This window comes from Nestor notabilis, unplaced genomic scaffold (genome assembly GCF_000696875.1).
Source record: "Nestor notabilis isolate BGI_N333 unplaced genomic scaffold, ASM69687v1 scaffold8726, whole genome shotgun sequence".
NCBI lineage: Eukaryota > Metazoa > Chordata > Aves > Psittaciformes > Psittacidae > Nestor > Nestor notabilis.
In genome coordinates this window covers 30,506-44,576 of record NW_009931432.1, presented here as the reverse complement: position 1 = coordinate 44,576, position 14,071 = coordinate 30,506, and the positions used below count along the sequence as shown (strand labels likewise).

The window sequence follows — 14,071 nt, the reverse complement described above, 5'->3', positions numbered from 1 at the left end:
TGGCTGGAGCTCTTGATTTTTGTCATGGTACTTCTTACCTTCTATCTCCCTGTTAGCTAATCCTTTATACTTCAGTATTCTCATCCCCACCCAGAGGTCTCTACAAACCAGTGTGGTGCCCTGTGTCAGTTCCAGGTATCTTTTGACAAAGTCAACATGTCACTTAGCAGAGATCCAGAAGCTTCACTTAGTGGACAATTAAGAGTTCCTTGGCAGGCTTGGGATATACTGTTTACTTGCTAGCAGGAGAAAGTGGAGGCTGCCTTAGATGCCTGGTGATCGTGGAGACTTACCATCGAGTAGTTCCAGATCAGTAGCTTAACCAGCAGTTGGATGCTGACGTGCAACTCTCCTTTAATTCCACCTCACGCTACTGTTTCAAGAATAATACAGTTGCCATCAGCGCAGACCCAAATCTACCCTGAATTTCAATGAGAACTATTGCTTTTTATTGCCAAGAAGTACAATACAATGTGCACTCATTCTCAGTTCTCCAAGTGAATGTTAGATGAATGCTGACAAACTCCCCAATTTTTTAATATATTTATTTTAAGAAGGGGCTCTAAAATTCACCTTTTTTTGCCTCTTCCTATGCAAACTAGTTCTTTGTGGGATGAAACTGCACTATCTGTTCTCCAGCCCCTGCCATCAGCCAGAGGGGCTAGTGGCCAAACACTTCTTGCCACTTCCTGCTTTTTTTTTTTCCAGTCAGGTGGATTTTTAGTTCCCCTGTTAATTCAAGGGTTGAAAAATTACCATGAATTTTTGGGTAAAAACAAAAAAAACCAAAAAATTCACATGCTTCTCCATTTGTCCTGTCTTCCACTCATGTTAGTCATCCCATGGTATTAATTCACCAGGACATAGCCGCTGTGCTGAGGATCTACAGTCTCCATCATTTCACAATCAAAGAGTCCAGGCAATTCCGAGAGGGTTAATGCATCATAGTTTGACTGGGACTCATGAGATGCGGAACTGCTCTGGCTGTCGGGCAATGCTACACTGCTCTGTTGTGCTGGGTCCATGGAATACTGGCACTGGTCTGGGTAGTCTGGCTCAGAAGAGGTGACAACAGGCAATTCACAAGTCTGATACGAATACGGTAAGGACTGTGGCGGCTGCTGCACCTGAACTGGTGACGACAACCGTGATGAGCTGGTGATCTGGGATGGTGGCCGTGGATCCAGCTGTACTTTCTGGTATTGACTGAGAAAGGGGTCATATTGCATTTGTTCTGAGGAGGGCTCCATCACAGGGCTCAGAGGCTGCTGCAAACTGAACTGTGTTGATTGCTGCTGCTGCTCCTCCTGGCATGAAAGCGGCAGTTGACTTGACCTTGGGTATGAGCTCTCAGCTATTTGCATCTGGTTAAAATAGGCCTGCAGCTGGGACTGCTTCTGGAGAAAGAGTCGCTTCTGATGCAGCCTGAATCAAGGACATAAACAGCAATTATTTTTGCCTTTTGAAGTGTTAAGCCACTAGCATGAGTCCATGCTAGTCACTCAAACAGTTTAGCAGGGAGTGAAGTACAGAGCTGGAAAATTTCTGGACAGTCTTGTCATTAAATTTTAGAGCACACCAGAATCTTTCAGCAAACACACACAGGGTGCGTTTTTAGAACTCCTTTTGATAACCTTTTTAATGACCTACTGAATTGGCAATTAAAATCTTGGCTGTAATACACAAATTTTTCAGGAGTGTAATTTCTGAACTGATGTTATACAACAAGAAAAAGTTGGTTTCCTGTACTGTAAAATTCTTGTGTTATGGGAATGAGACAGGAAATACCTCAGTGACTGCAGGGCTTCCCAACAGGCAGAAATACACGATCCATGTTCTGATTTACCATACATACTGCAATATGTAGGTTATAAGCAGTGGGTGGTTTGGAGGATGAGGGTGAAATTAAGTATGACTATGTAAGTAGTAGGGTTAGCACTACATTAGCACTAACTGAAGCAGGCAGGTATTTGCTGTTTACCTGCATCCTAGTAGTGTTAGCTCATAAAAAGCTCCTAGCGCAGAAATTTCTAAACACGTGGCAGGACTGTTGCCCCTCTTTTAAAAGGAGGACTGTGCCCTTATGCATTTTAAAGTGAAGCTTTCCTTTTTGAAAGAATTTATAATTGGACAAAGATTGTTCCAGTTCTTTTATTTCTCTTGAGACTAAGAATGAATAACACATCTGCATAGTTTAAAAGCCTCTTACCTGTGCTCCTGTAACTGCTGTTCCAGACTCCGGGGCAATTCTTTGCAGTATAGCTGGCAAGTATTCTGAGCTTTTGATAGTAGAGTAGGTTTCTGCAAGAAAAGCAGTGCTGTTTTAAATTGCATTTGATTTTAATGCATTAGTCCAGAAAGCAAGTGAAAGAAGATTGTCTGTCCTTATGACAGTGTAACTGCTCAAGCTCCACTTTTCAGAAGCTCAGCAGACCTACTATCTAAAACCACAGCCCCTACCACTTACTGGCTTCTAACTCTTAGACAAAGAATATCTTTGCTTGATAGATGGTACAATAAAAATCTGTTGAAGGATTTCTTCCCAAGTGAAAGAGAAGCTGCAAGCTGGGGAAAAGAAGATATTTTTTTTTTTAAACTAAAGCTATATGAAAATTGGTATAAAAAGAAAAGGGGGAGAGAGCAGATAGTAAGAGCCCCCAGGGGGTTAGAAGTGGCTCCTCAGATGCTGATGAATAACCTTTATGGGGTGCAACACTGATAATAGGTATTCCCTAGCAGTTAACTTGAAATTGCTTTAATAACACTATACAGTAAAGAAATTGAGTAAGAAAACAGCAGCAGTACACTTTTTGCATAATGAGGGTCAGTGTAATTTCAAATTTAGCTGTTCTCCACTAATTTAGCCTTAGACTGATTTTTGTGAGTAGCAAGATCTAAAAGGCTAGTTTTGCTGTCTAGTAACAGCAGATAGTTTAATTCAGTGGAGGGGGGGTATGGTACCTGGAGCCTGTGTTGCAAGTACTGTGTTTCTAAGCTCTGTCGTCTTGATAATAATGGGGGATGTGCACCATTAGGGAAAGCAGATGCAGCTTCCTGCTGCTGCTGAGATCCTTCCTCCTGCAGAGAGAAGAGGAACAAGTTTCATCCCCAGAAAAAGCTTTTCTGCCTCAACCCTTTTTTTTAAGGATTTCCCCTCACAGAGGTTTCATATTTGCCATATGGACCGGTCTTTGGTGTCACTCACCACTTTCACTGCATGGTGAGAGAGCCGAAGTTACAAAGCTTTGAACTATCTCTGCTGCAAAATGGCAGTTACACCTGTAACTAAAATGATATATATAATGAATTTTCTGACTTGCCCTCTGAAATAGTAAATGTACATGGTTAGAAAACTGTCCAAACTCCGAAAGCGCTTTTGCGCAGCTGGCATTTCACACCTTCAACATAGAAGGTGAAAAGCTTTCAGTAATGCTTGAGAGGTTATGCATGGAGTAGGCACCCATATAATTAAATGTTGGATTTGGAAAGCTCACAAGGCGACCTCACTGTGACACCAATGAGGATGGTAAAGGCTAGCCTGCAAATGCCCATTCTCTTTCTTCCAGAAAGAGGGAACTTTAGCTCTTGTCAGATCTCCAGAACACCTTACCCCTCTCCTTATCTGTCCCAAACCATTAGCATCTGAAAGATGGAGCTTGATTTCTGTACCTGTGAAGGACTATTAATGAGGTCCTGCAACTGGGTGGCAGTTGATGTCAGAGAAGGTTCTTCTTCTGATCCCATCTGTTCATACAGCAGCTGGACTTTATTCAGTTCCAGGATTCCTTTGGTTCGTGCCAGATTCTGGAGGTGTTGTCTAAATGCTACAATTCCTGGACAAGAGCAAAACCCTTGTCAGAAAATCAGTTAATTCATATCTGATTAGCACAGCAAATGTGAGATAAGCTGAGTAGGAACCAAGTTACAAGGTGGCTTGGTGCTTCTTGTGTATGGAGTACACTTACTACCACGTCTAGGTATAATGTGTCATGACAATGGTTATAATTACCTTGTGTGAGGGATGTGTCTGAAGCTCTGCGCCCCTCTCGGAAACTGACAGGAGAGCGGTTGTGGGTTTCTCGCTTTTGAGAGGCCAGTGCCTGCATGGCTGGATTGGCAGGTCTCAGACCCAAGAAGGGTGGTGTCATTCTGGGTGCTTGTTGGTTAGTTAGTACCATTTCTTTCAAGGAAGGGGTGTCTTCCAGGAATTTAGTTTCTCTCTGAACAGATCCCATGTCATACTCTGAATCAATACTGCCCAGAGATGAGTTTTCATCCAATGAGTAGACTTTCCCTGTGACAAAAAACAAAAACCAGAATAAAAGTGCTGCAGTAATTTAGCAAAGCAAAGGAAGTGCAACAGGCTCAAGTTATTCTTGCCAACAGTGACTGTGTTAGAGAAAGCAAAGCAGTTAATCACGTTTCATAAAGCAATTGTAATTTCACATCTGCAGTACCAGAATGGGGATTTGCTACTGGTTTTTACATTACTGCAGCAGTAAGACACTAGGCAGATGATGTTCACTGGCTTGTTTGGAGACTGTCCAGTTTTGGATTTGGTCATTTCTTGTGTGTTTGCCTGCTTCTCCCTTATAATCCTTTTAAGACTGTAGCCTGAGCTGAAAGGCTTGGTCATCTTGCTGGTTTTGGAATACCTGAGAATTCAGAGGTTTTAGTTTCCCCAATGTCCTCCTCTGCCAGCACACCTTTAGGGGATGAATAATCTGGGGCCTTTGGTTATGTGAATAAACCAAACCAACTTGCCAGACTTTACTAGTTGCTATTGGGGTTGTACATGACTGTAGCAAGCTGTATATTTGCTGCTTTGGTTTTATACTGCCTGTACAGCAGGTTTAGGGGTGGGTTTTTGTTTTTCCCCTTTAGCCTTTATAGCAAATGCTAAGTAATGAAACGAAAAAAGCTCCGATTCGTGCTTGTCACTCTTAAAACCTACTGGTTTGCATCCTGGGCTTATCAGATTGAGTGCTGAGAGCAGGAAATTAGGTTTGAGGTGTCTGTGCTAACTTCTGTACCTGTGCCTGGCATCATCACCAGCTGGTTGGTAACTTCTGCCAGAGTGTGACGTCGCTTCCCACAGCGAGCTGCTTGTAGGGCTGCAAATGACTGTGCAGGGTCATCTTCTGACTCGCCTTCTGTCTCTATTCCTTCATCAATAGAAGTTTCCATCATGCTGGTAGGCAATGATTGGCATCCTTTCCTAATCATCATAGGAGGTACAGGATCCAGCAGGCAGCCATTTACCTAAATGGCACCAGGAAAAGATGGGCAGCTTTCAATTACATGCACAGAACATTACCTCTAAGTGCAAGAAATCTCTGCCTATCATGTAGACTGAAGGCAGCCTGGACATTTAAAGAGTGTAAACCTACCTATAATCTACTGTGTTAAGTAAGACTGGTTAAGAATTTAATGTGACAGACAATCTCCTCCAGGTAGGCTCATCACTGACATTCTCTTAGTACTCAACTCCCTAATCTAAATACTAAAAACTCCTAAATCTAAATACTCTTATTTCCACAGTATTATGTTCTCTTTGTGGTGTTTGGGGTTTTTATTTGTCTAAGCGTTATTAAAAACCTTTGCCATCTTAGTTACAAATGTATAATTATGGAGTGTACAATATTGTTGTTTCCCCTTACTATACCTACTGTGCTCCTTTATCATGCTCAGATAAGCATTAAGAAGTAGGTATTCTGTTCTATAATACTTCAGAAGCTCTAATTAGTGTCTCATTGCATAAGTCACTCCTACCGTTGAGGTAGGATTAGGTTAGGTAAGATATGGACGAAACAACACATTTAGCATAAAACCTGACACTGTTACAGGTACCGGTAGTACTCTAGGGAAATATTAAAGCAGTGTTAAGAAATAGCTATAAATATTTTGAGCATCAGTAAAATGATGATGCTTGCACAGGAAAATTCTGAATCTGCTGCCTCTATTTTAATTTAATGGATTATATCTTTAAGCTAAATTTCTTGCACATGTTACTTTCCACTTGTGACTTTCCCATTCAAATGTCTTCTACTGATCCAGCAGCAAAAGCGCTGGAAAGACTATTTGCTGAACTGCTGGAAAGGCAACAGAGAACCAATACCATGTGAGCAATTGTGTCTCTGCAGTTTACCATGGCATATGGATCAGAGCTTGGAAGCCTTTGTTCTGTAATACTAAAGACACTGAATATTCCTGAGTCACTTGTGATTTGACACCTTACAGTAGTCACTATTTCTTGATCTACTCTGACCAAACTGCATCTATAAAAGCAAAAGGGGATGCAAAATAAAGTCTGAAATGTTAATTTCCAAATGTCTTTGAACTGCTTTTTGCTTTGTAGCTCCAAGAGACCACACAAGGAATTACTTAAAACAGTGATGAGAACCAGGGCCACACTCCTAGTGTTGGTAACTAACCAGTAAGCGAGCAATAAAAGCTTCAAAGTGGCAAGTGTGAAATCAAACCCCTAGCTGGCACCAGGCAAAATACATTATACTGAAATTAAAAGTTATAATGTGATGTGATATGAGAGAGAACAACAGAAGTTTAATGAGAATACTAATAAATTTCATAAACGTAGTTATTTTAAGCTATTTCCCCCTCACAAAAGCTCTAACTACTAACTCCCATGTATTACACTTCCTCTTTGCTACCCTGCAGAGTATTGTCACAGACCTCAGAGTTGAATGGCAAAATGGATCAGACTACAGCTCCCTTCAGAGACTTAAGCTGTAACCTACATTGTAGGGCTGTGGAGCCGTCATATCCTATTAGAGTTCAGTTAAGTCTGTTAACTGTGGAGGTGTGGAAAGCCTACACAAAGTCTTCCAGTCTGATTACAGGAAACAAACCCCATTAGATGGAGCTGCAATTTTACATGGTCTCCAGTGAAGATTTTACAGGCGTTCCTAGTGACAGAAATAGCCTAGCTGAGAACTGCTACAACCTATGTGAGATGCTGCAGTTCTAATAGGTTTTGACAGTCAGAAGGGCCTGCTGGCTATTTACTATTCAACATAAAACATAATAAAAATGTAACACTTCTGGCTGGCTTATTATGAAATTGGCAGATGCACGGAATTTTAAGTGCATGGTATTTTAATTGCTTTAACTGGCAATGGAAGCTTACAGTTAAGGTTCCATTATGCCTTACTGTTCTCATCTGTCTGAACTTTTGGATGAGTAGCTGAGTAATTTAATCTAGATAACCAGCAGTGAACCATTTGTATTAGAAGCTATATATGAGGTATCTTCAGGGGTCTTAAAAATATATGAGAAGAATAAATAAAACCCAACCACTAGGTTGATTTTTCTTTTGCAAATGACAGTGTGGTAAGATTGGAATGTAAGCAAAGAATACAGAAAGCAGACTAATGAACAGAAAAAGTCAGAGCTGTTGAAAGTTATATGCAAGAGAGAAGTAGAAAAAGAATCTGGAATACTTAAAACTCTGATACTAAGAGAGTATTTTAATTTAGGTAAACTGGCACAATGTGTTTTGTCCAGCTGGTATAAGAAATGTGTTTAGTACAGTCGAGTGTTTAGCTACAAAAGGTCTTGGTATTTGACTTGCTGTCTATCCTGAGAGGTTACCCAGGAATGAGAACTTGCTGGAGACCAGCAAGAGTTTTATGGACAGCATATACATAAAAATGCCTCGGAGCAGATTCAGAACATTGGGTCTTTGAGGAAGAGGCTACTGAAAACAGAGAGAAGCATCAGGGTTCTCCAGCTCAGCTGACTACAAGTGTCAAGATAACTGGAAGCATACTAAGGTCAATGAAGTGACATTAGCTTGGATTAGCAAATGCTCTGGCCCCGACTCTGCAGTGATTTATTCTAGGATGATGAACTCTGAACCCTGTCAGAAGGAACTGATCTTCCATTACTTATTGAAGAGCTACAGCTACTACCACTAGCTGTGCTCTTACTGGACAGTAATTTAAAGGGCAACAATCTGTTTTAGTCTTAATGATTTTTGACAAAACAGTAGGGTGATTTTAAGCTGTACCTTTGGTGTCTCAACTCTTTCTTCCTCCATAAATGCTGTCTCTCCCTGGCAGCTGGATGGAGGGAATGAAAAGGCTTCTGCTCCTGAAGCAGGGGGAAGGCCTGGAGACTGCAACAACCTTGCATTTTGTGAATGCAAGTTAACAGAAGGTACCACAGCTTGTGCCTGAAAAAGATTTTAAGAAATCTAAAACCAGAACAATTTTAGGTAGAAAACAACATACAAGGTCACAAATTAAAAATATTCAATAACTAGACAATTTTCAAAGAAGAAGTAGTATCAGACTTATTTCCATATTCTTGGTGAATTACATTCTTAGTCTTTAGACTTTATAAAAAGCACCACCCCCTGCAAAACACACAAACCCCAAATGTCATTAAGCTAGCTACTTATTGAAGGTGAGCACTTACTAGCAGTAAAGACAGTGTTAGAGACCCTCTGGTGCCCTCCAACTTCAGAAATACTAGAAATCCTTCTTATACTCAGTACAAAATCCATTAATATTACCTAGTTTCAGTGACTTTTCTAACATGCCTGTAGGAAAAAGCATGAGAAAGAATGGAGCAGGCTGGACTCGAAAGAAGACAGAGGAAGCACTGTTGAAGGTGTGCCTCAGGGAAGGCAAGCATTGCAGTTAGGAAACCAGTGACTTTAACTGTTTTTTAACCTTAATTTCCTGAAGTGCAGCATGCATGCAACTTGCCTGTCCAAAAGGAAATAAGCAGCCTTATACAGGAGCCTGTGGTGCCACCATGTGTGAAAACAAATTATCTTGTTAGGATAACTGCGAGATTGCTTTCAGTCCTAAGGAAAAAGTGGTAATATGGCTATAAAATACAGGAATTTAATACAATAACGAAGAGGAGGTTGGTCTTCTTCATCCTTGTTCATCTGTCTCCACCTGCTTTTAATAAATCTTATGATTAATAATCTGCTTTTGAATACTGCTTTTCTATCATTAGAACTACTATCTAAGAAAAGAGGTGGTTTTAATCTTTGTCAGCCATATTATTCCTGGACCTGTGTTTTCATAGCTGAAGTGATTTGGCTTTCATTTCATCAGAATCCAAAACCAAATAGTGTCTTGCTGCCTCAAGTGAAAAGGAGCAGCATGGTTGTGATTTCTCCTGGCAATGATCTGGGCACTTCTATACAGCAGCAATAGAGTACCTAGGAGGCTGTGAACTTGAAAGAGTATTTACTTGAGACCGTAATAAATCTGAGTCATCTTAGGCCAAGTCTTTCATGTTTCCAGCTATGTATTAATAGAAAGCAAAAGCTGTATTTGAGTATCTTAATGAAACAAAAGAACGTGAAAAAATCCATGAATCGGAGAATTATAGGAATAAGACATGATAAACTGTATATGACCTTTCTTTTTGAAGAAAATTACTAGGGAAAAAGTAGACTGAATAGCTTTGGAGCCTGTGCTCAATCAGTCAGTATAATCAGAGAGGATACTAAGTAGACAGCCTTCTGCAATACAAGGGCTGGTACTAGATGTAAGGAGCACCTAGAATTGCTCTTGGTAAAATAAATGTAACTTCCTTAAGTCTTAAAATCAATTAGTCATCACATTGGCTCTATGCACCCAGAGGTTTTGCAGCCATGCTGCGAAGTCTCCTATGAAACTGGAGTATTGCTGGGTCACAGGAGGAAAAAGTAATGCAAATCTTAAAAGAAATGTCATTATGTAGGAACAAATCTCTGAGTCTTGAGCCATTAAGACTCTCATGGTAATGATACTTTTATCAGGCACTTAAGATATTACAATGAATTGGCATCTTAACCTGATAGGTTGTTCTTAGTATTTTCTTTTGGATACCTCTTATTATTCTTTGCCATGCTTCATTTCATGGGAGTTAGAAAGTGTATCTAGAGAACAGCAGGGGAGAAAGTAATCTTATTTTCAACAGGTCCCTTTAGAGTGACTATGTTTATAACACTAACTAGAGCCTGCATGCTTTTAGCCCCCATGCTAGCACAGCTCTCCATAAATTCAACAGCTTGTTTGTCAATCACACTGAAGATACTCCAAGTGTTGCACAGTCTCCAGAAATGGTATTTCTCTAACATTTTAATCCATGACTTCCCAGCAAAAGGCTTAAAATTCTCAGAAATGGATGTGTTCCAATTAGAAGCACAGCACGAGTACTTAACCTGGGAGTTAAGGTTAAACCAAGTGGATACCCGTTAAAAGCTAAAACCATAGTTTGATTTTGGACTTCAGAATGCAGTCCAGTCTCCTTTCTTGTTTGGAAGTTCACCAGTTCTCTCAAACCTCCTTTCTGCTCCTCACCCCACCCCAGGGTGGGGAGGAGGCAGCAGCAGCTGTGGGAGGCATGCCAAAAAACTGATGATGATTTGTCATCAAACAGTTCTGACAGGAGGCAAATCCAAAAAAGTCTTTACAAAACAATACTGCAAGGGTACATACTACAGAAACCAGAAAATAGCAATGGATTCTAAGTGAATCTATGTAGAAACACCATTTTGAAAGAGAAGAATGTCTCACATAGCCTTAAGCCCATCTCTGCTAGTAATAAAACCTTACCTTGGCTACTGTCTGCTCAGCGATTGTGCTTGGCCGACGCTGACGAGCATCAACTCTCTGTTCCACAGGGAAGCTGCTCCGATGTGATTTGAGTCTTTCCACTAACAAGTAATAAATAGCAGCAAAGTGGTTATAACTCTTGTTCTGCAGAGACTGAAAAAGAGAAGCACAAAAGTGTGAGTACAGCCGAATATGTATTATCTTTTATGTTCTATGAGACCAGGGAGAAGAAAGAATTGTTGGGGGGGGGTGTGGAATGAATGGAGGCTATTTAAGAGGCAGTGGGGTGGGCAAATGTACTGAATTGAGAAAGCTTTTTCAAACCAGAGTGCCATGCCAGACAAAGAAAAGCATCAGCCTTGGTTTAGTGGCAAGTCAGCATAAGGTACACAAGGGAAGTTGTCTGTGGGCCTACTGCACGATGTTTGCATAACACAGAAGCCTTCTCTCTGCTAGGGATGATTTTTTAGGAAACTTCCTGGAGGGATGTCTCTCCTCTTCCTGATTAGTCTGCTGGCACAGGCAGCACTAGGACAGAAGAGCAGCAGCATAGCATGTTTAAAATGTTTGCCCTTGCCAGAGTCTAACCAAGTAAAACATAGCTCCAGTTTTGGTGTTTTGTGTTTTCCCCTGTCTTCCCGCCAACTGTTGAAATAAAGAATGTTGCAGGCAACTCAGATAATAAGTTCTAGTCATAAAAACAACCAGGAAACCTTCCACCCAGGGACAAATATCTGTTTGCATCTACTTTACCTCAATGGTTTTCTGTTGGTCTATTCCAAGGCTGTGCATTAGCCGTAAGACCTGTTCATTATACTCTCCAATGGAAGGCTCGTTCTCCTCTCCTGGTGGATAAAGAATAGGTCTCTGTGCAGGAACTTCTATAAGCATCCACTTATGCTCCTTAATCTGAGCAATAGTTAACCGTTTGGATGGGTCTAGGACCAACATTCTTCTAATCAGATGTTCACACTCTGTTGGGAAAAAAAGAAAATTACCAACCTGCTACCATTACAGAGCATGACAAGAGGAAATTGCCTTACTTCAGCCTAACTTCTCCACTAAATACATTTCCTTAAAACAATCTTTAGTCACATTAAGAAGCACAAAACCCCAACTTATTTAAATGCATGATATAGCTAACAGGTGCCATTCCTTCTACACAGCTTCCACATGAGGGTAATAGTAATACCAAAGTACAATCAGTAGCTCTAGGTGCCAGAATAATTCTAAGCAAACCAAACCATTGCTGATTTCTGCTACTACATGCTGGACAACACTAAAACCATCACATTTTTCTTCAGATCTCAGTTGTTTTTTGGCAGATGAGGGCACAACAGATGCACACGCAGTTTGTATATGATAGGAAGTCAATGCAAGTTCCTTTAAGGGAGCTTATCAATCTGCCATGCGTTTCTAGCTGACCATGATACGGCTACAGTACAGTAGTTACAAGTCAGTCCATTCAGGTAATTATGACAAATAGTTTAGAGAGAGATTTCTGGCTATTTATTCCTGTTTATCACTCCTGTTTTCACACCCTTCCCCACTTCCAGCATCACCATGTGATCAGCAAGGGGAACAGCAAACAGCCTGTGAAACAGCTGATCTACACTGCAGTCACAGCAATAATTGCAACTCACACAAAGATACCTGGATCTAGCTTGCATACCCGTGTCACCAAAGTCACAGAAACACAGTACTGTTCTGCACCAGCCACAGATGTGCCCAGGATGCTAAAGGGTTGCCATGATTCCATAATGGCATTGCTAAAAGCAACCAAATGCCCTATAGCTACACAACAGTGACTGTTTTCCAAGGCGGTGTGCAGGAGTACATGCCACTAGAAAGAAAAAGGGGAAGGCCAGAATGTTTTAGACTACAGAACCCTTTAACAACAGGGCTGAAAAACGCATTTTTAATTCACTTTGAAGAAAAGCGTAGAAGTAGTGTATCAAAAGAGGATCTGATTCAGGGAGGATGTTTTGAAGTCATCTGGTTTAGAGACCCTTTAATATAGGGAAGCTGAAGAACACCATCAAGCCCTGTGAAAAATGGCCCCACTTGTTCTTATCTGAACAGGCATGAGGGAGAGTGAAACACAACAGATGGGGCAATTAAGAGAGGGAGAAATCTCTGTCACATGTGGGAGTGCCAGATACACGACAGTGAGATCCTGGCATATGAACTGGTTGTGCACTTTTTGCTTTTCTTTAGCAGACACTGTCAAAAACCAAGAAACACCCGATGCACAACTGAGGTTTGACAGTGATACTGCTCTCAGCATATTGTCTTTCTATATTAAAATATATATGGCCTTGCAGGAAGAAAGCTAATTGCTGCACTCAAATGTGCTTCTTCCCCACATCCCCGTATTTCTGTTCATAGTAGGATGAGATTTCCTTCAGCTTCCATTTCAACTCTCTCTCTGCCCATGGGTACAGCCACACTGCAACCTCCATACCTTGTGCAGGGAAATATGTGTTGATTTGCCTAGCAGCAGGCTAACTGCAAAGGCATACAGCTCACCTATGCTCATTTGTGTTTCTTTTGAACACGAACAGTCTGCCATACCATAATCTAGCATGCAGATGCACCACCTTTTGCTGTCTTGCAACAGAGATTATTCTAGAATTTACTCAAGATTTATCACACCAAGAGCATTGTTACCTTCTGACATAAAGTAAGGGATCCTGAACCTTCCTTCAAGAACTCGTTGCCTCAGTATGGGGAGCGTTGGTCCATCAAAAGGTAATGCTCCACAGACCAAAACATAAAGAACTACACCCATGCTCTGTAAGAAAGAGAGTATTACTTTCATTTTTCAAGCTACAAGTTAGGTTTCTGAGGTTGGCTAGCCAAATCCTGTCACAGAAAAAAATCAAATTATATCCTGCAGAAACAGGAAATTTATACAAAAAGGAGTTAGATTTCTGAAGATTCCCTAAACATTAAGAACACTCAGCTAAACCAAAATGGCTAGTCTTGCAGTACCTTGTGCTGATAAGCAGGTAAGCTGAAGTGTAATGGGTTAGAGATCTGGCTGCTAGCAGGAAGCTCCACGCAGATGACTGAATGATACCTGAAAAGTGAGTCCCAACTTCAAATGAGAATTAGAGATACTTTTTATTAATCTCAAAGTTGTTCAAACAAAACCAAACCTCAGACAGGAGCCACTTGAAATAAGAAACTGTAACCTTTTACATTTACCAGTTTGCAAAAGCCTGGGTGTAAGGCACATGGGTAACTGAACAGTCAGCTTAAGGAGAACACAGCTAATAACTCTGCACTGCTGTGTGCAGTGCTGAGCATGAGGGATTATTTAATAAGAGCAAAAGGAGACAATCTGGGCAAGAGCTCTCCTCCAACTGCCAGACTAACTTTTGAAAGTATGCAAGTTAATTGGCACTGCAAGTGGAAATAGTCTTAAAGTATATGCCAGAAAAATACAGCACCACAGTAGATGAAATAACCACACCAGACCCTCA

The 14,071-nt window shown here is 40.9% G+C and overlaps 1 protein-coding gene across 1 annotated transcript in view; it reads right to left on the bottom strand.

Annotated features, from left to right (window-relative positions):
* Positions 1–848: 848 nt before the first annotated feature.
* The window catches only part of SIK2 (salt-inducible kinase 2), a gene marked incomplete at its 5' end in the record, with an annotated part of 34,053 nt that continues 20,830 nt past the window's right edge, over positions 849–14,071 (bottom strand). The window contains 10 exons of the mRNA XM_010015887.1: positions 849–1,425; positions 2,210–2,301; positions 2,962–3,075; positions 3,670–3,833; positions 4,010–4,294; positions 5,034–5,262; positions 8,030–8,194; positions 10,584–10,736; positions 11,337–11,557; positions 13,254–13,377. Of these exons, the coding sequence (XP_010014189.1) occupies positions 849–1,425; positions 2,210–2,301; positions 2,962–3,075; positions 3,670–3,833; positions 4,010–4,294; positions 5,034–5,262; positions 8,030–8,194; positions 10,584–10,736; positions 11,337–11,557; positions 13,254–13,377 (2,124 nt within the window). The remainder of the gene's footprint in view (positions 1,426–2,209; positions 2,302–2,961; positions 3,076–3,669; positions 3,834–4,009; positions 4,295–5,033; positions 5,263–8,029; positions 8,195–10,583; positions 10,737–11,336; positions 11,558–13,253; positions 13,378–14,071) is intronic.